The following is a 26,531-nucleotide window of genomic DNA, read 5'->3' as shown; positions in this document are numbered from 1 at the left end:
CTGAAGATGACATAACTTTCTTTGACAAAACATGAGATGCTATTCAGACCCGAAGGCTATTTTTAAAACATCTTGAAATCTAATTTCAATTCAATTCAGAAAATGAATTACATTTTTTTCCAGAATCAATGTAGGGAAAGAGACTTTTTATATATGTAAAAGCTTTTTACATGTTCAAATCATTTTGCAAGTTACAGATTCAATTAAACAGTTCCATTTTTCTTGACTTTCAGGTTCTGGTCTGAATCTGATTCAGATTTAATGAAAAGAAGAACTAGGGGTGATATGATATTTAAGAGACTGTCACAAAGAAGGGGGGGTCAATTCATTCTCCAAAGCAGCTGAAAGCAGGACAAGAAGCAATGGATGGAAACTATTGAAGGAGAGATCCAACTGACAATTAAACAGTAGAAGGACTTGCCTCCAGAAGTTGTGTGTGCTCCAACATTGGAGGTTTTTAAGAAGAGATTGGACAACCATTGCCTTGAATGGTATAGCACTTTTGGACTAGAAGGCCTCCAAGATCCCTTCCAACTCTGTTATTCTGGTATCGTGGTTGGAAAGTTGACCCAATTGCCTTCAAGCTGAAAATTCAAATCACAGGTTTATGCTGTCCCAGTCATGTCTTCCATATGTGCAAAGTATCTCCAACTTTGACCTGGAGAGGTGCACCCTGTCTTTGATTCATTTAGCTGACATTATTTTTCTCTGCTTCTGCTTCTTTGTAGTGTGTTAGAAATTCTGTAAGCATACTGAGAAATATAAGTCACCAGCTGCGACAATCAAGGCAGCTCTCCATGTCACTCCTCTCAAATTTCAATTCAAATGACATTTCCTAAACATGTACAGGTTGCCTCAGTTTCTTTGCTGCCTTTGCACCCCCTGTTGAGCAAAATGAACAGTAAAAAGCACTGCAAAAGAGTAGCTTTGTGGTACTCCAAGAAGGTGCATCATAATTCCTTCCCATTCTGGGTGCTTCTTGCAATAGGCAAAACAACATATAAAACCATGTGGATGGATGGGGAGAAATGTATCGAGTTTGCTTTCTTTTTGCAGTGTTTTTTTTCATGTGCAAAATGAAGAGGGGGGCAGAGAAATATGAATGGAGCAAAAACTGAGCAAATAGTGTCACTTCCTCTTCCACACAAAAATACAATGGAAAAACACAGTCATTCAAAAGTTTAAAAACTCGGGGAAAAAAATAGATGTGGAGGATTTCAGAAGTAGCCTTACTTAAAACACAACTAAAAAATACCAAGAAAAATTCAACAAAATTACCGTATATACTTTTGGTTCTGTTACTTGACCTATTTTTTTCAAATCACATTACATCTTTTGGCTCCTATTGCACCTATCCCGATATCTCCCTTAGTCTCACAACTGATTTTTTTTAAACAGTAGCACATTTTTTAAAAAAGAACATTGCAATCCTGCCTCCTAACCTTTCCCATCATTTTAACCCATAAACTATTTGGCTGCTTAATGAAAATGTTATCCTTGAAAGGTCTAAGCACTTACGTTTCTTTTAATTGTAATGTAACAAAAAGAAAGTACTTAAAATGACCTCCAAGGAGATCTCAGCCTATTCAAATGCTAATAATGAATTCCTCCTACCATTTAGATTTATCAGATCTTATGTCTATGTCTGTCTCTATCTCTGTCACTTTCTTTTTAAATACTCAAGAACATATGTGGCTCAATGTTTAAAGATTGGGTCCTTGGTTTGTTCTTTTCCTGAAGATGGTTCATGACTCTTTCCCTTTATGAGAAGGTTGATCTGCAAGAATCAGTAGAAGAAGCTTTTGACAGCATGAAAGCCTATTGCAGATTACAGCTGGTCCTTTAGAGTTATACTCAGGGGTATCCATGGGGAGGGGATTGAAAAATCCAAGATGAAAGCTGTAGCCATGCCATAAATGCCTTTCCTCTTTTAATCCACATATGCAAAAAGGGGAGAGCTTCAATTGCATGATCAGAGTCAATATCTTGACCACTCCACTGCAAATGTCCTAGGTGAACTGGTCAAGGCTGACCAGAGGCAAAAAGACCAGAAATTCTACTTCTGTATCTCTCTTGTATTTTTTTAAGTATTCCTTTTTCTCTCAAGCAACACCCTGAAAGGGTTAAGCATCTCTACTAGAAGCCTGAAAGGGTCACTTGCCAATGGCTTTTGAAATTAAGCTAAAGCTCACATGTAGCCTTAGGAAATAGGAACAGAATCTGGTGGGAAAAGTTGGCAGAATACATTGGAAAAATCCTTGAGCAATAAACCATAGGCACTGGAGTTCCTGAGTGTCATCTCTGCTTCTTTGTTTGCACAGGTAGAGAGAAGTTTCAAAGAGATCAGCCTTTGCTTATGTCAAATAATCTGGTGGCATTATGCAAGACTCAGTCATTTTGTACTCCAAGAGAATAAAGTGATTAATTCGGTAGGCAGGACGGTTTCTGTTTCCACTTACTTCAAAACAATATTTCTTTAATTTTGATTTGGTCCACAGTTGGCAGTGATGGGTGTTTAAATCTCCTATGGAGGCATCCTTTGGTTCTATGCATCTTTTGGCTTTTCATAAAATCATGCCAACTGTACTAGGATCTCCCCATTTGATATCCAAGGATAAAATGGAAGAACTCTGAAGATCTTCCTATCAGTTCCCATCGTTACTACAGGTGATGCTGTCCCCAAAGTTAAAAAGACCTCCCCCACTGCAGAGGAAGCATTAGACTTGTGGAAGGAAATCAGCATTCAGTTGTCCTTTGCAGATATGGAAACTGAGAAAATGGAAAAGGTTTTCTTTGAAATCAGATAATCTGCATTATTTCTGATTCTTGTTTTGTTTCATACCCTCAGATTATTTAGTGGGCTTCAGCGCCTGCAAACAAAAGCAAAGAAATATTGAAATCAAATGACTGAAAGCAAAGCATTATAAATGGATTCACGTCATCAGTCCTAAAGGTGGAAAACAAAGCAGAGGCAATAAACAGATAGGAGTCCTGCAGATTTTACTCCACTACTCATTGCCAACGATTGGGGGCAGCACTCATCTCTCTTTCAAGGCAGTGCTGTCCAAAGACACTTCCATGGTCATGTGGACAGCATGACTGTAAGCTGAGGGAAGATAACAGGAACACTGTTATCTTCCCACCAAAGTGGTACCTATTTATGTACTTGTACTGACATGCATTTAAAACTGCTAGGTTGGTAAAAGCTGGACGAGGATGAGCTATCACCCTATCATTTGGCACTTTGATCTCGAACCTGGGCTGCTAGCTTTCCAGCCAATATGCCCTACATATTAACCACTGTGCCACAATAAATAGATAAAGAAGATACATTTTTCCCATCCAAAATAAGCTTTGCTTTTGTTGTTCTAGTTTTTCTTGAAAAAATATACCGTATGTTTATTGATTATGATAGCTTCATAACCATGCTTTTTTGGGGGAAGGGGGGAAATCTCTGGGAGAAGTTATACCCAACAGGGCCAATATGCACCCATCCACCCAAGTCTCCAAGGTGCTTTATTTTAGGAATTAACAGCCAACATAGGACTAGAATATCTAGTTCCATTTGTCCACAGACAACTTCTTCATTCCCCAAAGGCAGTCAACTAACTAAATTAGTTGACCTTGGAAATGTTAGCTTAGACGACACAATTCCCCTTGTACCATTCTTTACAATGATCCCTATATCAAGATCATATTTTGCCATTTCCAATAATGACATTTTTCTACCCAAATGTAATCTTGTCACATGAGAACAAAGTGTAGCCTCTCGATCTTTATACCTCTACTGGTTAAAAAGTCATAACTCTTTAACATCTTTATCATTTTTGTATTTTTATAGAGTACCTGCCTCTTACCTGGGGTGGAGGGGGAGGAGGAGGAGGAGCTGGTTTAGATTTAAGATGAGAAGAAGGAGCTGGATTTATTCTTTTTGTCTGTAAGAGAAATGCCGGGTTATTTCTGTTAAATATTAACCAGCCATTTAGTATATGTTTAGTATATATTATTGTTAAACTGCCATTTGCAAACAGTCAAGAGTCCCTAGTTGATTCAGTAGTTTATAACCGTAACAAGTAAACAAATAAGATACAAAAGAATGTTCACATCGAATTACTCTTCCTCACTTACTTTACACTTGCCTGTACCAGGTTTGTATGGAAAGTTGAGGGTCATGTTTGAAAACTGAACCGATAAAAGGTCATTTTTAGAACTTTTATAGATAAAATAGAATGCTTAAGTACCAATTTGTTTCTTAATATTGCCCACCTATTCCCCTCCACCCCCATGAAAGAGGGCTAAGAATTTTGCTCCGGGACATTCTGAATAGAATTTGGCAGCTGCAACATTGATTCTAGAAGGTCATTTTTAATCTCCAGTTAACCCCTAGTGCACTCCTGATCTAAAACTTGGGTTTATATATAACATATCAAGAAATGATCCAGCTTCTGCCTAATGCCCATATTCTGGTACCATTCTTGAATAATTGATCTGCAAGAAACTTTGTAATCCAAAATGTTCAGAATATGTGTTTAAAGCAATTTAGCTGGTTACAAAAAGTGGAATTCACTGCTTGAAAGGCATTTCATAATGAAGGGTTACAAGTTTTGCACTAAGATTGGATGGCTTCAGTTTTCTTATGGGAAGTTGTTTCTTTTAAAAAGGAACTTTCAAGGATAAAATCTGGAAGGTGAGTATTTCTGGGCCCCCTAAATTCTTACATGAAGTAAGGGAGTATTTTATTAATGGAACATGTTCCATTTTTTTCCCATTAAAACTGAAGTTTAGACAAATCTTGCATGGAAATACTATCACTCTGTTACCATACAAAAGAGCAAGAGCAGAATTGGAGGGTGGAGTTAAATGCATTATACGTTTTTCAGTCTCTGCATTGTCACACGAGTCCCAAGTCCAGACCCCCTTGAATTCTGTTGACTCTTATCTAGGGCCAATTTAGTGTTGACTATTAGTTGACTAGATTCTGGTGCATAGGTTTGAATAAATCTTCTATGCTCCAACTTTATGAATGATCCTGTTTCTTTATGCCTGACATTAATCTCATTTAACTCTCCCACTCCAGCTTTCTGCTCTTCTCCTACAGTTGCTATCATAGATTAATTGTCCTAGGTAGATGGAGATTCGAGAATAAGGCCATAATGCAATTCAATATATTAGTGGCGATTCAACCTCCCTTTATAAAAGCATCAAACCTAGACCTGATATGCAACATTCCAAAGGCTTTATGTCTGTCTTGGCATTAGGAAGAAAGGACTGAATTATTACTGGTTGTGTTCAACAAGCAGTTTCAGATACTATATGGTTAGGCACAATCCCTGGAGGGTCAGGCCCATTTAAAAAAATCCCCAACCCACCAGTTGAAGTTTTTCTCCCAGTACAGTTCTTTGCCTTATTTTTCATCCAGCAGTCTGGAAATGTGAAAATGTCACACTGGCTAGATGGAGTTATTATCACAAAGCCTCACCCTAGCACCATGCTGTAAAGGAACAAAATATGTTGGAAAGTGATGTTTAGGAAGCTGACATACCAAAGCTGGATATATGGTTGGAACAGGAGGTGGAGGGATATTTGGTTTCACAATGGGCTGAAATGAAAGGAAGTTTGAAGGTTTTTTTAGTTGCCTTTGTACACAGTATTCAAGATGCATTTTAAAAAGTGCTTTCAACATCTATTGGAGATCACATTTCCTGTCAAGCTTAAAATTTGAGTCATCTGTCTGCAACAAAAATTAACCCTTATTCCCTTTCTCCACCAAATGTGCAGTTGCATGAATTCAAAATTCTCAGCATTTTCACAAAGCAAAAATTTTCCCTGATTCTTTGAAGAAAATTCTAACAGAAACTTCAGATAGAAATCCACAACAAATTTGTTCAATATCATAGGATCATAGACTATATGAAATTGAATATAGAATAGAGTATATATGGAGTATGCAGTGGTATGTGTGGGTGTCCTTGGGAGATAAGAAGAAAAGGAGAGGAAGTAGTCCCCCATTACCTTAATAGTCAGATGAAGAAACTTAGAAAGGATTCACTTTAACTGATTATGACTTGTAAGATTGTATTAATGTAGCCTTACAATAATGTAGAATAAGTTAATCTTTCTTTCCTGCCTATTTTATCTAGGAGAGATGATAGACTGGTCTATGGCTATCCAACCCCTAGTTGAAAAACACTCATAATGGGGAGTTGTCATTGTTCTAAACAGATTCTTCACTGATATTCATACTCACTTTTCTTTCTTGTCATTTCAATTCAATTCACCAAGCCATGTTCCAATTTTTGTTTCAACAGAAGACAGGTCTATTTTCTCTAGCATATGACAGCTCTTTGTCTCTGTCAATGTCTGGCACTGAGTTCCTTATATTTTGTCACAAACCAAACATCTCCATTTTCCCAGTTCCTTCAACTTTTCAAAGGACAGAGAGTTTAGGTCTATCATCCTGGTAGCTCTCCTACAAGGTTGTCCTCTGTTGGAGTCATAAGGGAAAGGCATGAGGATGTTAGCATGCCTCCCATATAGAGACACTAATGGGAGTTCAGTGTGCCATAAAAAACCCTTTCCTCAACTAGAAGAAGCGAAAGTCTATAAGAAACTTGCTGGTTCTCAGGAAACTGTATCTAATAGGATTCCAGAGCTCTGCAGAGGTCATAGGGAATGGTCTTGAAGAATAGGAAGAAAGGGCTTGAAGAGAGACTTGAGTCTGTGTCAAAGAGATAACTGTAGGAGAATGAGTCACAGCCTGGAGGTGGAGTCAAGAGTGGAATCAACCTGAAGTCTTTACATTCCCATGAGCAGTCTAAGTCCAACCCCTCTTGAATTCCTATAACATTCATGTAGTGCCAGTTTAGTGCTGAACGTTAATTGACCGTAAATTCTTATGTATAGGCATGAGCAATAAATCAGCTTAATCAGAATTTAACCTATGGCCCTATTTCTTCACACCTGATAATGACTTAAGAAAACATCTTGGAGAAGTTCCTCGCTATTTCACATGAAGATAAAATGAGGAAGGAGAAAACACACTCAGACTTACAAGATTCTATTACACTGTTGCAATAAAGATAGTCTTGGCTTACAGTATAAGTCATTGGTTTCTACTTTGTTGGGCTGACAAGTCCTTCAGACTGATTTTCTATATCACTCAATTTTTGCAACACTCTCCATAGTGTTTTTAAAGTATGGTGCCAAAAACTGGACCTAATATATTCAGCAAACAAGATTTAACCAGCCAGAATTCAATGGGACCATTTCATCTAGGCACAGTGCTTCCATTAATACAGCCCAGGAATGCCTTAATCTATTTTAGCCCCTGGATTGTTTTATTCTGTTTATCCTTGACAGTGGTGCAACAAAAACTGGCCAAGGGATGCATTGTTTGCCATGAAATCACCTAAATGCCCTCCGGCTACATATATCCCTTTGGGTATTGATATACTTTAATGATTCCCTTTCGGGAGAGGGGGCGGTATATAAATGCTAATAATAAATAAATAAATAAATAAATAAATAAATAAATGATTGACCTGTCATTGATTATTTTCTTGAAATCTGCCTAATTCAGAACATAATTATAATGTTATTGGATAATTGACACAATCCAAGAATTTGCATCTGTAATTGATTTGTTACCAGTTTATGGAAAAACCTCTACTGGAAATGCATTGTAGAAAATATATTAATGGACAGTTTGGGAAATTTAAGCATAATACTCTATGTTAGCATTTGTAGATGATGAACAGTTGATTTCCTGTCTTCAAAAATACTCATCTCATAAGATTTTCACTTTTCTATAGGCTACAGTAGAATGAAGTATGATGCTCCAAAAAAATTAGGTGGGGGGGGGGATATGTCAGGGAATTAGTAGAATCAGAGGGAATGTCTACCAGTATTCTGAAGTTGTTGGATCAAATGACCATTCATTTAGAAACTTACCATTCTGGCATTTTCATATGTGTGTCTTAATGGTTCATCTGGGATTTTCTGTTAATAATGAAATATATCAGTTTAATCAGTTGATTTTTCCAAGAATGTGTGTTAACTAACTAATTTTGTAGAACTCCCTTATGACAGAATCATGATGTTCCTATAACATTGGATATTATGCAGATTATCCCTACTCTATACAGGAATTTAGAGTGCAGAAAGGAAATCATAATTTAAATAATCAGAAACTACTCATTATGTTTCAGAATACTAGTATGGCTTTTTCAACAAAGGTTAAAAAGTGTGTAGATTATTTGTTTTTCATTTGCAACATTCTAGATCTTAAAGTTGCGAAGTTTGAAAAAATATCTTGTATATGCATATCTATTTTTCTAAAGTACAATTACATTCTATATCTGCTCATAAAGAAGTACATTGAGTCCAATGGGTATTGCAGCCAAATGAACATTCATAAATTAGAGAGACTTTTCCCCATTTGTTTAAAATCCTTCACATTTGTCAAGAAACTATATTCACATATCACAATAAGTTATCTTGTTCTAATCATAATATATTGCATGAGTCACAATGCTCAGTTTACACTAACCATAAACCATGATTGATTAACTACAATATTCAGATTCACACAATATGCTAACCTGAAATAAAATAAAATTTACTTGACTCAATATAATATGTACATTCACACCACTGACAAAAAACCAGCATATTTTATTTTATTTGTGGAATATATGTATTTTGTTTGTTAAAGACTGCTTTAGACTCATATGCAAGAATTGTTCCATTGAATTTTACTCACAACATGGACTTCTGGTGTATTTGATTGGGATGGAATTGGGAGGAGAAATCTGGAAGAATTTATCTGAAAGGAAGAAACAGACTGTTTGAGTATATCGGTTTTAAAGCCAAAAATCTTCAAACACTTAGCCAGATCAGTTATAAGCCTTGTAGGTGCATTTCCATACATACATAATTCCATGAAGGTTAACATTAATTATTTTGTGTTGCTTTCTTTACAAACACATTCCATTGAGTGTATTGTGCAAACAATAGGTTAGTTCAGTATTTATAGCAATTGTGTTATTTTTGTTTTTGAAAACAACGTAGAGTTGTGTTGCATCTTGAAAGATAACAGGTTGATTGACCTTATCTTACAATCACAGCAATAGAATCAACAACATGTTTCTCTCTATGCATAATGAATAAAAAAGGCAAGTGTTTTGTCTGTGTGTTGATGAAAAGCTCGCACATTAAGCACAGTTTCAGCATCTTGTTTCTTGTTGTAGACATTGTGTGTAGGGTAAACAGCCTCTAAACCAGTGCTTCTCAATTATTTTCTGTCATGCCCCCCCTAGGAAGAAGAAAACATTTCGCGCCCCCCCCCCCCCCCCGCGCGACTGTAAATAGTATAATTTGTCTATAAAATTGTTATAAGTACACCTCTGCATAACATAGCACACCGGTCTTTCCTCGTCTCCCACCGTAGTCACATGCTTTCTTTCCTCTTTCCCTCTTACTTGTCTATCCTTCCTTCCACCCTCCCTTCCTCCTTCCCTTCCTTCCTGCCTCCCTTCCAGTTCCCTCCTTCCTCTTTCCCCCTGCCTGCCTGCCTTCTTTCCCTCCTGCTTATCTATGCTTCCTTCCTTCCTTGCACCTCCCTCCCTTCTGCCTGCCTGTCTTCTTTCCTCTTTCCCTATCCTCCTATCCTTCCTTTCTCCCTCCCTCCTTCCCTGCCTCCCTTCCAGTTCCATTCTTCCCTCCTTCCTTCTGCCTCCTTCCTGCGTGCTTGCCTTCTTTCCTCTTTCCCTCTTACTTGTCTATCCTTCCTTCCACCCTCCCTTCCTCCTTCCCTTCCTTCCTGCTTCCCTTCCAGTTCCCTCCTTCCTCTTTCCCCCTGCCTGCCTGCCTTCTTTCCCTCCTGCTTATCTATGCTTCCTTCCTTACTTGCACCTCCCTCCCTTCTGCCTGCCTGCCTTCTTTCCTCTTTCCCTATCCTCCTATCCTTCCTTTCTCCCTCCCTCCTTCCCTGCCTCCCTTCCAGTTCCATTCTTCCCTCCTTCCTTCTGCCTCCTTCCTGCCTGCTTGCCTTCTTTCCTTTTTCCCTCTTACTTGTCTATCCTTCCTTCCACCCTCCCTTCCTCCTTCCCTTCCTTCCTGCCTCCCTTCCAGTTCCCTCCTTCCTCTTTCCCCCTGCCTGCCTGCCTTCTTTCCTCTTTCCCTATCCTCCTATCCTTCATTTCTCCCTCCCTCCTTCCCTGCCTCCCTTCCAGTTCCATTCTTCCCTCCTTCCTTCTGCCTCCTTCCTGCCTGCTTGCCTTCTTTCCTCTTTCCCTCTTACTTGTCTATCCTTCCTTCCACCCTCCCTTCCTCCTTCCCTTCCTTCCTGCCTCCCTTCCAGTTCCCTCCTTCCTCTTTCCCCCTGCCTGCCTGCCTTCTTTCTTCTTTCCCTATCCTCCTATCCTTCCTTTCTCCCTCCCTCCTTCCCTGCCTCCCTTCCAGTTCCATTCTTCCCTCCTTCCTTCTGCCTCCTTCCTGCCTGCTTGCCTTCTTTCCTCTTTCCCTCTTGCTTGTCTATCCTTACTCCCTCCTCCCCTTCTTCCCTCCCTCCCTGCCAGCAGCTCCTCCAGCATCCCAGCTGGAAGCAGCAGCACAACAGTCGCTGTTACCAGGGGCGAAGGGGTGGCGGTGACAAGATCGGGCGACCGCCGCCCCTTTGTCCCTTCCCCAACAGCGGCTGTTGCGCTTCCGCTTCCAGACGGAATGCTGGCGGGGAGGCGAGCTACCTGCATAAAGACGCCGCCGAGGGCATGGCAGAATATATCCCGGCTTGAAGTGGCAGTGCTGGGGACTGCTCAGAGACTCATCAGAGCCGCGGGCTGGAGCTGTGCAAAAAGTCTGCTTGGGCTGGGGGGGGGGGAAGGGAGGGAAGCCTGGGACAGCCATGCTTCCCTCCCTCCCACCCCCGCCCGAGCAGGCTTCTTGCACAGCTCCAGCCCGCGGCTCCAATGAAAATCCACAGTCCGAAGTGCTGCCACTTCCAGGCGGGATATATTATGCCTCGCCCACGCCGCCGCCGCCGTTGCACCCAGATGGAAAGGGAGCCTTCGCGCCCCCCTTTACGGAGCCTCGCGCCCCCCCAGGGGGGCGCGCCCCACTATTTGAGAACCGCTGCTCTAAACCCACCCTGGTTCCCAAATTCCTTAAATTGCCACTGGGGAACCATTCTTCTTATACCTATCATGAAGCCAATGGATAAAGCATTTTATAAAATTTCAGTCTTCTACTCTGCTCAGGCAGCCCATTTGATCTCTCACCTCTGGATCATTGGACACTGGACCAAGATGCTGTTTCCTCTTGTGATCTGGACCAGAGAAAGAAGGATTTGTGGCTGCAGGTGCACTTTTGTGAATGCTGCTATAAAAGAATAGAATATTATAGTTAGGATAGGATTCTGAACCGTTTTCTACACAAAAGTGAAGGTAACACTGGAAATACATTAAATGTCTCCCTTCCTTCCTTCCTTCCTTCCTTCCTTCCTTCCTTCCTTCCTTCCTTCCTTCCTTCCTTCCTTCCTTCCTTCCCCCGCCTACCGGTAGTTACCTGACAACTGCTGATATCCTAGAATTGTTTTGTTTTGTGCATATACTATACTTCAGCCAATACTATAATCCAGTCAACATCTAGTAACTTCAGTGAGAGATTTGTTGAATATCCAGTTTTATACAGCTTTTTCCAAGTCAGTACATGTTCAGCCTCTCCATTAAGTCGAGTACATGTTCAGCCTCTCCACCACTGCTGTTTTTATGGATCTCACCAAACTGGTAATCTCCCCACATTTAAAAAAAAGCTTGGCTGAGAACATTCAAAAGCTTCACCTGTCTCCTTGTTTCTTCTTTAAAATGTAGCAGCGGTAGAGAACTGCAAGGAGGATGGCCATGGCTACTAAGACCAATACCACAGTTACAACAATGATGATGATAATAGCTACAAGAGAAAGAGAAAAGGCTATGAATAGACTTGAAATCACAGTGGAAACATAGAGACAATCAGTTGAAAATTATATTGCTCCAAGCCCTGGCATTTCTCATCCATGCAATAAGAGTTTTTCCTAAGAGCCACTGTTGAGAATTGCCTGGAATGTATTTATTTATTCAATTATTTCAATGTAGGTGCTACCCAACTATGAAAACAAGTAATATACAATAATCCTTATTTCATGAATGACTTTAACTAGTCATCATCCTTTAAGATTAACACACAATAACTGAACCCCATGGCTTTTAGATGTGTTGGGATTACGGTTCCCTTATTGATTAATAAATTTGGTTCAAGGAAGAGTTAACTTATCTCCCAAGATAAATCTTATAAATGGATGTAGCAGGATAATTAAGAAAGCAAATTATCATCTGTTAAATGTATACTTGGATTTTCACTATTAAGTAGTTTTAGATTACTCTTGTTATCCATAGTTAAATAAATTGCAGAAAGGCTTAAACTTATTTTTCCCTTCTTCCAATTAAAGTATAGTTTGCAATGCACCATTGCTAGATAATAATAGAAAAACTGAGATATCAAATCCTATTTTGGATAAGGGTTAACCATCTAAGATTCAAGTAAATCCCCATTTCCATGCAATAGTTTAGTCCAGAATTAATGTGGATGCTTTCTACTGTAGGAACTGAGTCTAAACCATTTATTACTTACAATATGGAAGTAATGAAAATTACTTAAGAGGTAACCATGAATATCAGAAAAAGGAATACAAAGGAATTGCTTTGGGTAAAGAAAGGACAAATACAATTACTTTTATAATAAAATGAAATAACCAATAGAGGAACTGATTTATCATTTATGGAAAGGTCGTAATAGCATTTAACAGGTCATAATAGTCTTTTAACAGATTAACGGAGTTGGAAGGGACCTTGTAGTCCAACTGCCCACCAAGCAGGAGACCCTACACTGTTTCTGACAAATGGCCTTCTTCTTGAAAACCTCCAATGATGAAACTCCCACAACTTCTGAAGGCAACTTCTGTTCCATGGGTTGATTGCTCTCGCCATCAGAAAACCTCTCCTTATTTCTAGGTTGAATCTCTCCTTGATCAGTTTCCATTCATTGTTACTTGTCTGGCCTTCAGGTGCTTTGGAAAATAGCCTGATCTTTCTGATAGCCGTTCAAGTATTGGAACACTGCTATCATGTCTCCCCTGGTCCTTCTCTTCACTAGACTAGCCCTGCCCGGTTCCTGTAACCGTTCATCGTATGTTTTAGCTTCCAGTGCCCTAATCATCTTGGTTGCTTTTCTCTGAACTTTTTCTAGAATCTCAACATCTTTTTTATAGCGTGGTGAACAAAACTGAATGGAGTATTTTAAGTGAATCTTACTAAGATATATCACTAACCTTCATAAAAATAATAAATAGAACCTTAAAATGTAATGATGAGATGGATCTTCTCCCTATATATTTTATCCACAATAAAAATATTCAGAAGATGGGGAAAAAGAGATAGCCACTAGAGCAAGGGTCCCCAACCCCCAGGCTGCAGACAAGTACTGGTCCATGGCTCATTGGGAACTACACCACACAAGTGGTGGGTAAGCATACAAAGCTGCACAAGCATGAAACATCCCCTTCCACCACCATTTGCTGCCACTGCTGCTGGTCCATAGAGCCAGAAAGGTTGACGACTGCTACATTAGAGGGATGCCCGCAGGCCATGGTCAAAAGTATAAATTGGTGGTTATGATGGTAAGATTGAAGCTCTGCCCATGTGTATTGATGTGATGATCCCCATGAAAGGAGACGAAGCTCCAATTACACTCTTGCAGCTACCAATTTGCCTGTTTCTTTAAACATATCCTACCTCTGACCTATTTATTGGTACCAGCTAAAAAGAGTTCCATCCATCATTTCCTGTTTTCTTATCAAGTTGTCATACTGTGGTGCATTTGCTATAAAATATGCTGAGAAAAGAAAGATCTCCAAAATGTCTAGTATTAGTATTTGCCGGTGGAGTATCAAATGTTATTTGGATAATCCACTCATCCCAGGGATTTAAAAAAACCCTATCTATTTATATCTCCAGAACCTAACTAATTAGGTTCGGGGTGGGGAGACAAGTGCTTCCCTGAATTGACTCACATTTATTTCCTGTGGGGTCACAGTAAGGCGGTGTTGTTCCTTCTTTGCACTGGCACTGCAGTTCATGGTCACATACCTAGGATAGCAAAGACTGGTATTAATCTTTGAAACTAATACAAGGAAAAACAAGCTGTCAACATTTCTCTTGCATTTTTATGAAGTCTGAAGAAGGCATAAAATCCTGAACCATAAAACTGAACCTAAAACTCAGCCGCGGTGGTGTAGTGGTTAGAGGGCAGTACTGCAGACTAGTTCTGCTGATTGCAATTTGGCAGTTCAAATCTCACCAGGCTCAAGGTTGACTCAGCCTTCCATCCTTCCAAGGTGGGTCAAATGAGGACTCAAATTGTTGGGGGCAATAGGCTGACTCTGTAAACTGCTTAGAGAGGGCTGGAAAGCACTGGAAAGCGGTATATAAGTCTAAGTGCTTTTGCTATTAATTAGGCAGACAAAAAAGATAGAAATCCATTTAAACATCCTACACAGAAAAAGATATTAAGGGTTTCTGCCACAGCTGTTGGGACTGTTTAGATAATCCCAAAGGCCATCTAAACAGCCTAGTCACTATTCTCAATCAGCTGAGTTATTAGACTAATTCTAACAACAGCACAGCATGGGCAAAGGTGTTTCTCTTTTGATATTATGAGAGTTGTGGTCAAAGCATTTATACAGTACAGCAGGATGAAAAGGACTAAATCAAGCTTTGAGGTTTCTTGTGATGGTCAAAGTTATCAGGAAAATACAGTATTAACTTAGAGCAAATATTTTTTCTTCCTCCCTCCCTCCCTCCCTCCCTCCCTCCCTCCATCCATCCATCCATCCATCCATCCATCCATCCATCCAGTTTATTTACTGCCCCATTCCAATCAGACTTTATCAAAATGCACCAAAATTAAAATAGCACAAAGATGTTAATTCAAAAACAATGAGGTATAACAATGTAATTCAATGTAATAAAATTTTATTTTGGTATAGGTTGACTTCATTTTTAGTCCTCAAAAACCTTTAGGAACTGCCAAGTCTTCACGACCTCTTAAAGGTCATGAGAGAGGGGGCATTCCCATTTGACTTATTGGTATTTGACTATTCTAACTTATGACAGAAGATTTTAATCTAATTCCCTTGCTACCTGTTAATTTTAAAGCTCAATTTAATGTAATTTAGACTTTAAAGCCATAAACTATTCTGGCTTGGTAAATATAGAGGTTCATCTTTTTCTAAGTTCTAGTCACACTTAGAGAAAAAAAATGAAATCTTTTTAGCATCAGGGATTCTGGAAAGCACTTTTTGAGGGTAAGTCTTTATTTGTTTAATAAAAGAGAAGAAAAAAGAGACCAATACCATAGAAAAAAGAAAAGAATAAAAGGGAAATTATGTAAATTTTGCATGTTTTGCACACAAAGTTTTACCTAACACTCAGCTCAACAAACCAGTTTTCATTTAGTTCCAATTCTGCCTTCAATGAAAATTATTTTCATGATGGATTTTACTTTTGAAGTTACTATATAGATATTAATTGTAAAATTATAATCATAAAAATACTCATTTACTTTTTTACTGCAACAAACATATTTAGGTATAGATGCCAACGTCATCACTGTCACGTTGTTAAGTGAAATGCTTGTTAGGTGAGTTTTGCTGCATTTCACAACTTTTCTTGCCACAGTTGTTAAGTGAGTCACTGAAATTGTTAAGTTAGTAACATCGTTGTTAAGTGAGCCTCGCTTCCCATTGGTTTTGCTTGTAAGAAGGTCACAGAAGGGGATCACATGACCCCAGGACACTGCAACCATCATAAATATGAACCAGTTGCCAAGCATCCAAGCATGACCGCAGGGATGCTGAAACAGTCAAAAGTGTGAACAACAGTCATAAATCACTTTTTTCAATCCCATTGTAGCTTTGAATGCTCACTAAATGAACTGTTGTAAATCAAGGATTACTTGTAAGTTTTCTATAGGCCAAGCCCAAAGCAGAACAGTCTTAAAGAGCATGGAGAATATTTTAGCCAGAATATAAAATACAAAATGCTTACAGAGTCTCCTGGGCATTTCTGTGAACAGTTGGCCGATCTGTAGGCTGTTTCTATCTCAATACACTCCCCATTGTTGCAGACCTGAAAGTCAAAGTCAAAGATTATGAATAGAATAAGACAGCAGTTTCCTACACAATGGAATTCTGTCATTCTCAACCTTGACAGCTTAAAGATGTGTGGACTTCAACCCCCAGAATTCCCCAGCCAGCATTGTGGAATTCTGGGAATTGAAGTCCTCACATCTTCAAGTTGCCACAGTTGAGAAATGCTGCTCTAGAACAAAACCAGGTTCTTCAAGAAATTTCATCCAAGTTCTATACCACTGGTTTCCAACGTGGGGCCCACAATTTGATTTTTTAATGTGGGCAATTTGAACCTTGTTTAAACCAAGTTAGTGGCATTTTAGGCTTCCTCCGCATGAGTTGGAGTTCATATTTTGAATAAAGTAAGAATTATATGTCACGGGAGGTGGGGGGGACGACACCATCAGGATTTTAGAGATGCTTGGGTGGGGCATGGCCAAAAAATGGTTGGGAACCACTGTTCTATACTTTGTAAAAAGACAGGAGTGTGTGTATGTGTGATTCCTGATCCTTTAAAATAAGCTTTGGGATTGCTTCAGCACTTCTAAATGGCTTCACTGAATTGATGCCCTTTAGATCACAACCAGTTCTACCCCTGATTTTCTCAACTCTCTTCTCTCTTCCACTTTCCTTATGGAGATACCCACAAGCAGTGACGTGCGGTGAGGTTTATGGCTGGTGAGGCTGGTGACATCATCAGGAAGGCGGGGAATGGGACCATGTGTACAGGAGGCTGAGGCAGCCTCAGCCTCCTGCACACGTGGTCCCATTCCCCGCCTTCCTGAGTCAACATGAAGGGGACCACGGAGCGTGCTCCGCGGTCCCACGGCTCACGTGCTGCGGTGTTCATGTTGACTCAGGAAGGCAGGAAATCGGACCACGTGTGCCTTTTCCCTTTCCCCCTTTTTTTTCATGATGAGAGCGGTGAGGCTCTGCCTCCCCTGCCTCCCCTGACCGCACGTCCCTGCCCACAAGTGAAGAGAAAGGACTGTCTCTTCACTTGTGAAAGTGTTGCAAGGGAGAAACACAAGGCTCTGAGAAGGCCAGGCATTTTGTTCTTAGAAGAAAGAATCAGCCCCGGGGCATCCAACTGAGGAGCCTTGGTGGTGCAGTGGTTAGAATGAAGTACTGCAAGCTGAATCTGTCCACAGTCTGGAGTTAAATTCTGATGGGGCTCAAGCTTGACTCAATCTTCCATCCTTCCAAGGTCAGTAAAATATGCACCCAGATTGTTGGGGGCAATATGCTGACATTCTAAACTGCCCTGAGTGTGCTTAAAGCACCAATGGGACGATATATAAGCCTAAGTGCTATTGCTGATTTGTTGTAGTTGTCGTTTGCAGGAAAAAACAAAATAATAAAATCAAAAAGAAGGCTAGATAGATATATTTTTTTTTCTACATAGATGCATTGTAGTATGCAAAACGTAAACCAGCTTTCAGCAAGGTCGATTGCAAAATTATTTCACTGATTACCCCTTACAGCACACGAATTAGACATCATCTTTTACTAACCATTCCTTCTCCACATTTTGTTCCAGGATGAACCATTCCAACATCTATTTCATTTCCTTTTGCAAAACTGGCTTTGCATGAGGAAAAAGCCACCAGGTTTCCATCTGAGGGCATATGAGTACCACCGGTGCAATATAGCTTGCCACATTTTACAGCCCTGTAAAGGAAATAACCAATTCCTTTTAATGAACAAGAATGGATTAATGTTCCTTTGCTCATTTGCATGAATTGTTCTTGGATTAACGTTATTTAAAATTAGAGCTAAACAACCAGAGGCTTGCTCAGCCTCAAAATGAACTTGGTTGCATTTAAGAGATAACTAAAAAAATCTCGAGAAGTGTTTCTAGGGTTTTTTTTGGAGGGGGGACAGAGAAGCACAGTTTCTGTACCTCTAACTAACTCACGTGGCTTCTCTATTTTTGAGGGTGAAGGTAGTTTGAAACAGAAAGCTTATCTTCAGAGCAGATGATATATCTGTTTATCCACCTGGAAAACTCCTAAAGCAGATTCAGGAGTCTTCACCTCTAATTTAACATTTCCATAAGTTGTGACTGGATGACAGGGGATGATGTGAGTTGAAATCTAAAGGCTGGGGCATTAAATATTAGAGAGAGAAACTGCCCTGAAAATGGAAATTATTCCATTTCCATTTCAAATAAATATGAAAAAAAGAAGAAATTAAAGATTTAAATAAAAACTGCCCTTGTTTTAGTAGGAAAATATTGTACGGGGTCTAAACTGTCTAAAAGACAGAGTCTTGATTACAAACGCCACTAAAAGATATTGTGGCTCATTGTTTGTTTTGGGTTCAAGTTGTGATGCAAATCTAGCCATTGTGGGTTTCTAAATCGTGGTTTATAATTAAGGGCAATTCATAAACTCAGCCAAAAAGGGCTTATTCAAAAATATTGCAAAACAAGCTATTGCTGGGTGGTGTCAGCCCGGAGAGAAAGGTTGATTGTGTGGCAGTCCACAACTGGGTCCAGAATTTCCATTGATAAACAGTTGTTAAGTGAGTTGCACCCAATTTCATAATCTTTCTGCCATGGTAGATAAGTGTATCACACAGTTGTTAGGCAAAACCAACCTCCCTCATTGACTTTGCTTGTTGGAAGCTGGCTGGGAAGAGGGGAAATGATGATCATGTGACTTTGGGAGACTGCAACCTTCATAAATCCATGCTGGTTACCAGAACCTGAATTTTGATCACATGACTATAGGGATGCTAGAATACGTTGTAAGTCACTTTCAGTATTGTAACGGTGAATGGTTGATGAGTGGTTGCAAATTAGGACTTCCTGCCCTTCCACACACAGTCCTTTAAAGGGTACTTTAAAAGTTCTCATGGCCTCTTTTTATAGCTCCAGCTTGCAACTCCAACAACAAACAAAATTAGCCATTCCAAAATGACACACATTTCTGTTGATTTTAGTGACATGATAGAATCATGTTCCCATGAATTAAAATATATCTTACATCACCCATACATGATCATCATAATAAATGATGACACAGATTGTTGGGAGCAATATGCTGACTCTGTAAACCGCTTAGAGAGGGCTGTGAAGCACTCTGAAGTGGTATATAAATCTAAGTGCTATTATTGTTAGAATAGGAAATAATGTAGACTGCTTACTTTGGTTTACATGGAATGTAGGTACCATTTGCTTTTCTGCAGTGGCCGTAATAAACCCCTTTCTTGTTGACCCCAAAACATGAATCTGCACCCAATTTTCCATCTGTAAGAGGGAGTGAGGAAGAAACATAAATATTTGAGTATGTAACATGCCAGCAGAATAAAGAATGGCTTAAGATATCTCAGAGGAGTTCCAGATAATTTAGTTAATGTTCACTTATTTGTAACCGATTATTTTGTAACCCATTACTTATCTAATCTACATTATGCATGAAGCATTCACCATCTCATACAGTGTTACAGTAAACTTGCTTATTCCACTTTATAGACACAATGCTGAAGCTACTCTTATGCAACTTGCAGAAGACTACCTAGTAAATCAATGGCTGTCGAGAAATCTGAATCCAGATTCTTTCCTCTGTGTCCACATTTTTTAACTTGATCACTATCAGATACATTTCTGTGCTGGAATGTAGTGGCGGTGTGGCAGATTAGGACAGTGAGGGGGTTGAGGAGGAACATGGGCCAGTCCTGGAGTCTGGAGAAGGCTCTGATGAGAGCTCTGTGTTGGAGGTAGAGATGGGGCCAGGGCCATCTGACAGTTATCAGCTGCCTTCAGAGTCAAACAGCAGTGAATAGCTGGAACCTGTTCCCAGGGTGCGCATGCACAGAGTTGCCAGATGAAGGGAACAGTTAAGGAGCAAGGCTCAACTTGGAAGTAAGGCCACAGGTGGAGAATAAATGGCCCCTCCCATAGGGAATAAAAGAGGAGCAAAAGGGGAGTGTAGTCTTCAGGAGACAATTAGTTTGCTTAATTGGTTCGTGACTCTCAGAGGCTCCTTGCCAAGTTTTGAAGAGATCAGCCTGGCAGTTCTCCAAGCGGGATAAGGTCTGTGACTGTATATTCACCCTTGAAAGACTTTGCTAGATGTGGATGAGAGGAATTCATAGTAACTTAATAAAAAGGGGGTTTTGTCAGGACAAAGAGTCTACTTTGTGGTTTGGGAAAGCCTAGATCAGAACAAATGAAGAGATAGAATCCCAGGAGGGAGAGACTGCATTCCAGAGAAATAAGAGGCAACTCTGCCTGGATATCATGTGTGAGAGAAAGAGGGTGAAGACATGTCCTTCCAAATATTATATTGTAGATTGAGTTAGCGGAGACCTCAGTCTGACAGGACTTTGTCCACAGTATGAAAACTAAAAAAACTCTGCTTGTAAGAATCATCATGTAACATTCTTAACTTGATACCTGTCAATTCCTGGGCATAAGCCTTTTTGAATATAGCTGGATTACTTCCAAAAGATTGAGCTATTACCATTCTTTGGAATGTTACATCATTTCATGCTATTTACTGACCAAAATAAAGATCTCATTGTTTGAATTGAGAGTTTCCATTTTGAAAGCCTTGGAAATGAAAGAGCAATGTTCCATTTATGGTCTAAATAAATGGACTCCACCGGTATGACCACACTTGGAGTACTACATTCAGTTTTAGTTAATTTGCTGAAACACTAGAAAAAGTGCAGAGAAGAGCAACAAAGATGATAAAGAGGTCTAGAGGCTTAATTGTACCATGAGTGGCTGTGGGAACTAGATGTGAAGAATTTAGGGGTGACATGATAGCAACCTTCCAAAATTTGAGGGGCTGCATAGACAAGATACCTGTGGGCAAGGCAAGAAGTAATGGATGAAACCTTATCAAAGAGAGATCCAATCTAGAATTAAGCAGAAATTTCCTGACAGTGAGAAGAATTAATCAGCCTCCAAACATTTGTGGATGCTCAATCAGAATGATATAGGGTCTTCTATGTGATCAGGGGGTTGGAGTAGAAGACCTCCAAGGTCTCTTCCAATTCTATTCTATGTTCTACGAGAGAGTGACAAGAATCACATCCCTCAACACCTGTTTCTGTCATTATTATGCCAAATGTAAAGAACATTTCAGTCACCAGGTATGAATATTCTTAGCAGACAGTCCCATTTTCAATGTCAACCGGTCAATCAGTGGCCCTAATTAACTCTTTGAGGAACAATGCTAGATGGATAAAATTCTAAGCATATGACAGTTGACATTATTGTTTGTGCTTCCCCAGTAGTATTGGCTTGCTTCACAACACCCGTTGATTTAGGACAAAGAGTATTGGAGAATAGTTTTGAGCTGACAATCTATTTATGGCATGCATGCATGTGTGTGTGCATGTACACACAAACACACACACACACACAGAGAGAGAGAGAGAGAGAGAGAGAGAGAGAGAGAGAGAGAGAGAGAGAGAGAGAGAGAGAGAGAGAGAGAGAGAGAGAGGGAGAGGGATCTTTGTGCAATTTGGTAGTGCATCTTTCCCCAAAGTCAGCCTTTTCAGATTTCTGGTTTACAATTGCTATCATATTTAACTATTGGACCTGGTTCTGTAACGACATTTGGAGCTTTAAAAGAAAAGATCTGGAGGATTGAGCATTAAAACCTCTGAAGAACGAAGTTCATCTTGGAAGATTATGAACAAAATACATGTAGAACAGAAATGAAAAAAAAAAGAAAAGAAAAGAAAACGTCTTTGATCAAGCCAAATGATTGTCTTAGGGTTTTGTTTTGTTTTGATTCATTTAGTTTTGTTTCATTTCGTTTTGCAATATCACTATTCTTAACTCCTAAGGTTGACTTACCTGGCCCCCAGAGAGCAATACATTGGTTTGCCAAGGTGGGACACTTCCCCATGTAGCAGTAACCTTGGTTGTTTTGGCATGGGTGTCCATTCACACTGAAGCGATCCAAGGGACACTGGGCAGACTGGCCAGTGCACAGTTCAGGCAAATCACAGTCATGCTTTACTGTTCGGCATACTATTCCTGCTCTCTTTAACTGTGGGTGAGAATGAAAAATATTCCTAGCTATCACTCTTTAGCATCAGAGATTCACAACAGATTTCAAAGCCTCCTCTTCATCTGTCTTGAAGGTTACCAATCAAGGCATTGCCGCTACGCTACAAATGGCTTCAGGTCTTAAGACATTATGTCCAGTGCCTAGAAGTCCCAGCTTCCCTTATTTGCTATGAGAAAGTAACTGCCATGAAAGGCTCAGTTCCTGAAACGCAAGTTCCAAATGTTGGCCGACCATGAAAATCAACTTGGCTCTCATGAAAAAGCAGCAAAAGGTTAATTGCTGAACATTTGCGTAAGGATGGCCTCTACGCCTAACTTACAAAAGTGAAGACTCTTGAAAGGAAGTATTTCGAAAGGAAGCTTTTATTAAGCAGAACTGACGGCAATGAATTCACAGCAACGTCTGAATACCCTTAGGCAAGACAAGTAGAATTAAGGCAGTAGAGACCCCCCTCCCTTTAGCTAAATACGGATTCTGCCAATCCACAGGTGTGAAGATGCCATCCTACAAGCCACTCTGAGAAACAGAATAGACATACATTCCCATGGCTATCTTATGTTGGCTATCAAAGTGAAACAATCCACATGGCCATTCCTCCTATACATTCCCCAAGAGGTGAGAAGATCTCAGGGTGCTTCAATGCTAGGATACAAGTTATAAAATACCAGTTGTTACAGGCAATACTAATAAATCAAATCCAATCCTTTCTCCCAATTGAATGGCAGTATTACTTTTAGGGATCTGACAGTTTGCATGGTATATTTTTATTTCCTTACATCAGTGACCTAGACATTATCTGAATATACTGTAGAGCTTTTTGACATGCATATTTTACTGTATTTTTAATTTAGGTGAAATGTTAATGTAAGTTGCAAGTTCCTGTATGCCATATGCTAAATAAATAATTTTCTTCATGTGATGAAAAAAATGTGGCTGCTGTGAAAAATGTGGCTGCTTACGATGGAAATATGGAAATAACAAAATGTTTTGGGCTCTTCAAAATGTTTTGAGCCATGGTGGCGCAGTGGTTAGAATGCAGTATTGCAAGTTACTTCTGCTGACTGCTGGCTGCCTGCAATTTGGCAGTTCAAATCTCACCAGACTCAAGATTGACTCAGCCTTCCATCCTTCCGAGGTGGGTAAAATGAGGACCCAGATTGTTGGGGGCAATAGGCTGACTGTAAAAAGCTTAGAGAGGGTTGTAAAGCACTATGAAGAGGTATATAAGTCTATGTGCTTTTGCTATTGCTTCTGCTCAAAAAGTTCATTACAAAGTTAACTGGGATCCCATATAGAAGGAATAAGGAACTTGCACCTCTCTCTTCGTGGTCTTGCAGCACCTCCAGAATGTGCCACCAAAATGACTGAATTTAGAGGTTCAGTTGAATCAGTTGGAGAAGTTACTGGTGAGAAAAGAAAGAAAGAAAGAAAGAAAGAAAGAAAGAAAGAAGGAAGGAAGGAAGGAAGGAAGGAAGGAAGGAAGGAAGGAAGGAAGGAAGGAAAGAAAGAAAGAAAGAAAGAAAGAAAGAAAGAAAGAAAGAAAGAAAGATCTGACTTCTAGCAATGTTCTGCCTCCTAAAAGTCTCAGATGAAAAAAAAGTGCCAAAAATGATCCTTAGTAATGTCATAGCATTATCAGATGGTCACTTAGAATCTTCCAGAAAGCCAAGGAACTGAGTTAGGGCATCAATCTCAAACATTTCCCTCATTCATTCATTCATTCATTCATTCATTCATTCATTCATTCATTCATGTTTTACATTTCTGAACTGCTCATCTCTGTCAAAGAAGGAGGTATATAATAATACATCAAAATATGAAATACTATATAAAAATTAAAATGTTAGAATTTTTAAAATTAAAAACGTAAAAATTATTTTAAAAAATGTTTAAGGAGGCAGGAATAATTAAACCCTGTTAAAATTAGTTGACAAAGGAAGGGTATCATGGCACCAACACCCCCCCCCCCCACTGCCTTCATGCTCCTTTGGGATCCCCACTCAAGGCCTCAGTGCTGTGTTTTAACTCCTTTGGGGGACGAAACCCATTTAAACTGGGTGTCCATGCAAGCTCAGTCAAAGAAGGATATGTATTATTTTCACAGCAAGTGTATTTTAGACTGAGACAGTGCAATACAGAAATTTCGCTAAACTGCCCTCCCTATGGATATGTTGATAAAGGTCCAATAAACTGGAAGAAGGGATGGGAATAGGCTAAAATGTTTTTGTTCCCAGTAAGCCACCAAGAGATATCACATTTACATGCGGCTACTAAGGAACAAGGTAAAAATCTCTCCTGGCGTTAAAAATAAACAAGACTTACCTGGCATTTCTCACAACATTCTCCATCTGCACACTTTGCCCCAGGTTTCAGTTTACAAGTTGCAGCATCGCAGCAATCATTTTTACATTCCTGAAAACCAAACATATCGAATGACGTCATAAACTTTTCTTCCTGCTCTCTTTTAATGGGTCTATTTTGAAAAGGAGAACTGATATTTCTGCCCTGGGTGCTCCTTCTTATGGATTCATGCTAGGAAGTGAATGTGACTAATAAGTTACCTGGATGTTTGTTATTGCAAACGGATGATGGCATCTCTATGTGAAATATAATCTGATATTTCTTATGTGAAAAGAATGAAACAAATAAAAACATCCTCCCCTCCTAATTGTGAAGCCCACATAACCTGCAGCTCAAATCTCTTTCTTATTCTGAGTGGTTTTCTACTCATGATTTTTGACTCAACTACCATTTGAGGTAGTCCAGAGGAGGAGGAGGAGGAGCAACCGTGAGTATTAACACCAGCTTTATTGTTAGGTTACAATAATTGAATCTTTCAAGCCTGAAAGTACATTTCTTCCCCCTCATTTTTAGGAAATCAGTGGAAGGTGTTCCTCTTGAGATGTTTTCCATGCCCCATTACATCTGCAGGCTAAGCTACCTCTTATCTGACCACTATCTAGTCTGTTCATCCTCCTTCTGTCACTCCAGGACATTCTCACAGACCATTACACAATTGCCACTGACTCCGTAAGGAGAACACTTTACTAAATTACCGTTTGTGTGCAAAATTATTAGATCTTCTAGTCCAATCCACTGTTCAGGCAAGAGACCCCATACCCTCAAGTGCTTTAGAGACTGGTTATTCCCCTTTTCTTTGTGACAGCCTCTTAGGAACCCCAATCCTTCTCTTCATTAGACCAGACATATCCAGATCCTAAAACTGTTCATTATATATTTTAGCATCTAGACCTCTTATCATCTTTGTTGCATTTTTCTGCTCCCTTTGAGCAACAAAGATGATTAGGGGACTGGAGACTAAAACATATGAAGAACGGTTGTAGGAACTAGGTATGTCTAGCTTAAGAGAAAGAAGGACTAGGGGAGACATGATAGCAGTGTTCCAATATCTCAGGGGTTGCCACAAAGAAGAGGGAGTCAAACTATTCTCCAAGGCACCTGAGGGTAGAACAAGAAGCAATGGGTGGAAACTAATCAAGGAGAGAAGCAACTTAGAACTGAGGAGAAACTTCCTGACAGTTAGAACAATTAATTAGTGGAACAGCTTGCCTCCAGAAGTTGGGAATGCCCCAACACTGGAAGTCTTGAAGAAGATGTTGGATAGCCATCTGTCTGAAACGGTATAGGGTTTCCTGCCTAGGCAGGGGGTTGGACTAGAAGACCTCCAAGGTCCCTTCCAACTCTACTATTGTATTGTATTGTATTGTACTATTCCCCTGCTGATGCAGCTTAGGACTGCATTGGCTTTTTTGGCGCCTGGAGCACACTGCTGGCTCATAATTGATTGTACTTTAGGATACCTAACTCCCTGCTGTTGAGCCAGGTACCACCTACTCTACATCTTTTCTTCCTGTAAAACTTTACTTTTCTTGCCACTGAACTGCATTTTATTGGGGAGGGTCCTGTATTCATGTCTAGATCCTTTTAGCTCTTGAGCCTACCTTCTAAAGTGTTGGCAATTCCTGCCCGCTTGGTATCATTTGCAACTCTGATGAGCTTCCCTTCTATCCCCTCATCTAGATCATTTATAAAGTTGTGGAAGAGAACTGGGCCTAAGACAGAACATTGAGGTACCCCAGTGCACACTTCCCTCCATGAAGTTTCCATTGAGGACTACATGTTGAAAGCAGAGATTAAAGATAATAAATCCTGGGAGGAGACAGCTCAAGGAAATAGTGGGGATAGATAATGTGGCCATGTTAAGAAAGTAATGTGACCATTTCAACAGAGTAGGGGTTTTCAGTAGGGAAGGA

The 26,531-nt window shown here is 39.8% G+C and overlaps 1 protein-coding gene across 2 annotated transcripts in view; it reads right to left on the bottom strand.

Moving 5' to 3' along the window:
- Positions 1-1,172: 1,172 nt before the first annotated feature.
- The window catches only part of LOC309396029 (zinc metalloproteinase-disintegrin-like ohanin), a 60,910-nt gene continuing 35,551 nt past the window's right edge, over positions 1,173-26,531 (bottom strand). The window contains exons 13-25 of one of the 2 annotated variants that reach the window (XM_081960749.1): positions 24,580-24,669; positions 22,041-22,236; positions 19,373-19,475; positions 17,737-17,893; positions 16,140-16,220; positions 14,105-14,180; positions 11,838-11,946; positions 11,277-11,376; positions 8,762-8,824; positions 7,951-7,998; positions 5,543-5,599; positions 3,858-3,935; positions 1,173-2,870 (exon numbers count right to left, since the gene is read on the bottom strand). In XM_081960749.1, the coding sequence (XP_081816875.1) occupies positions 2,850-2,870; positions 3,858-3,935; positions 5,543-5,599; positions 7,951-7,998; positions 8,762-8,824; positions 11,277-11,376; positions 11,838-11,946; positions 14,105-14,180; positions 16,140-16,220; positions 17,737-17,893; positions 19,373-19,475; positions 22,041-22,236; positions 24,580-24,669 (1,179 nt within the window). In that variant the 3' untranslated portion in view covers positions 1,173-2,849. The remainder of the gene's footprint in view (positions 2,871-3,857; positions 3,936-5,542; positions 5,600-7,950; positions 7,999-8,761; positions 8,825-11,276; positions 11,377-11,837; positions 11,947-14,104; positions 14,181-16,139; positions 16,221-17,736; positions 17,894-19,372; positions 19,476-22,040; positions 22,237-24,579; positions 24,670-26,531) is intronic. The other variant, XM_081960750.1, reaches the window with a different exon arrangement.

This window comes from Natrix helvetica (assembly GCF_964273705.1).
Source record: "Natrix helvetica genome assembly, chromosome: 8".
In the NCBI taxonomy this organism is placed as follows: Eukaryota; Metazoa; Chordata; class Lepidosauria; order Squamata; family Natricidae; genus Natrix; species Natrix helvetica.
This window is presented reverse-complemented; position numbering and strand designations above follow the sequence as displayed.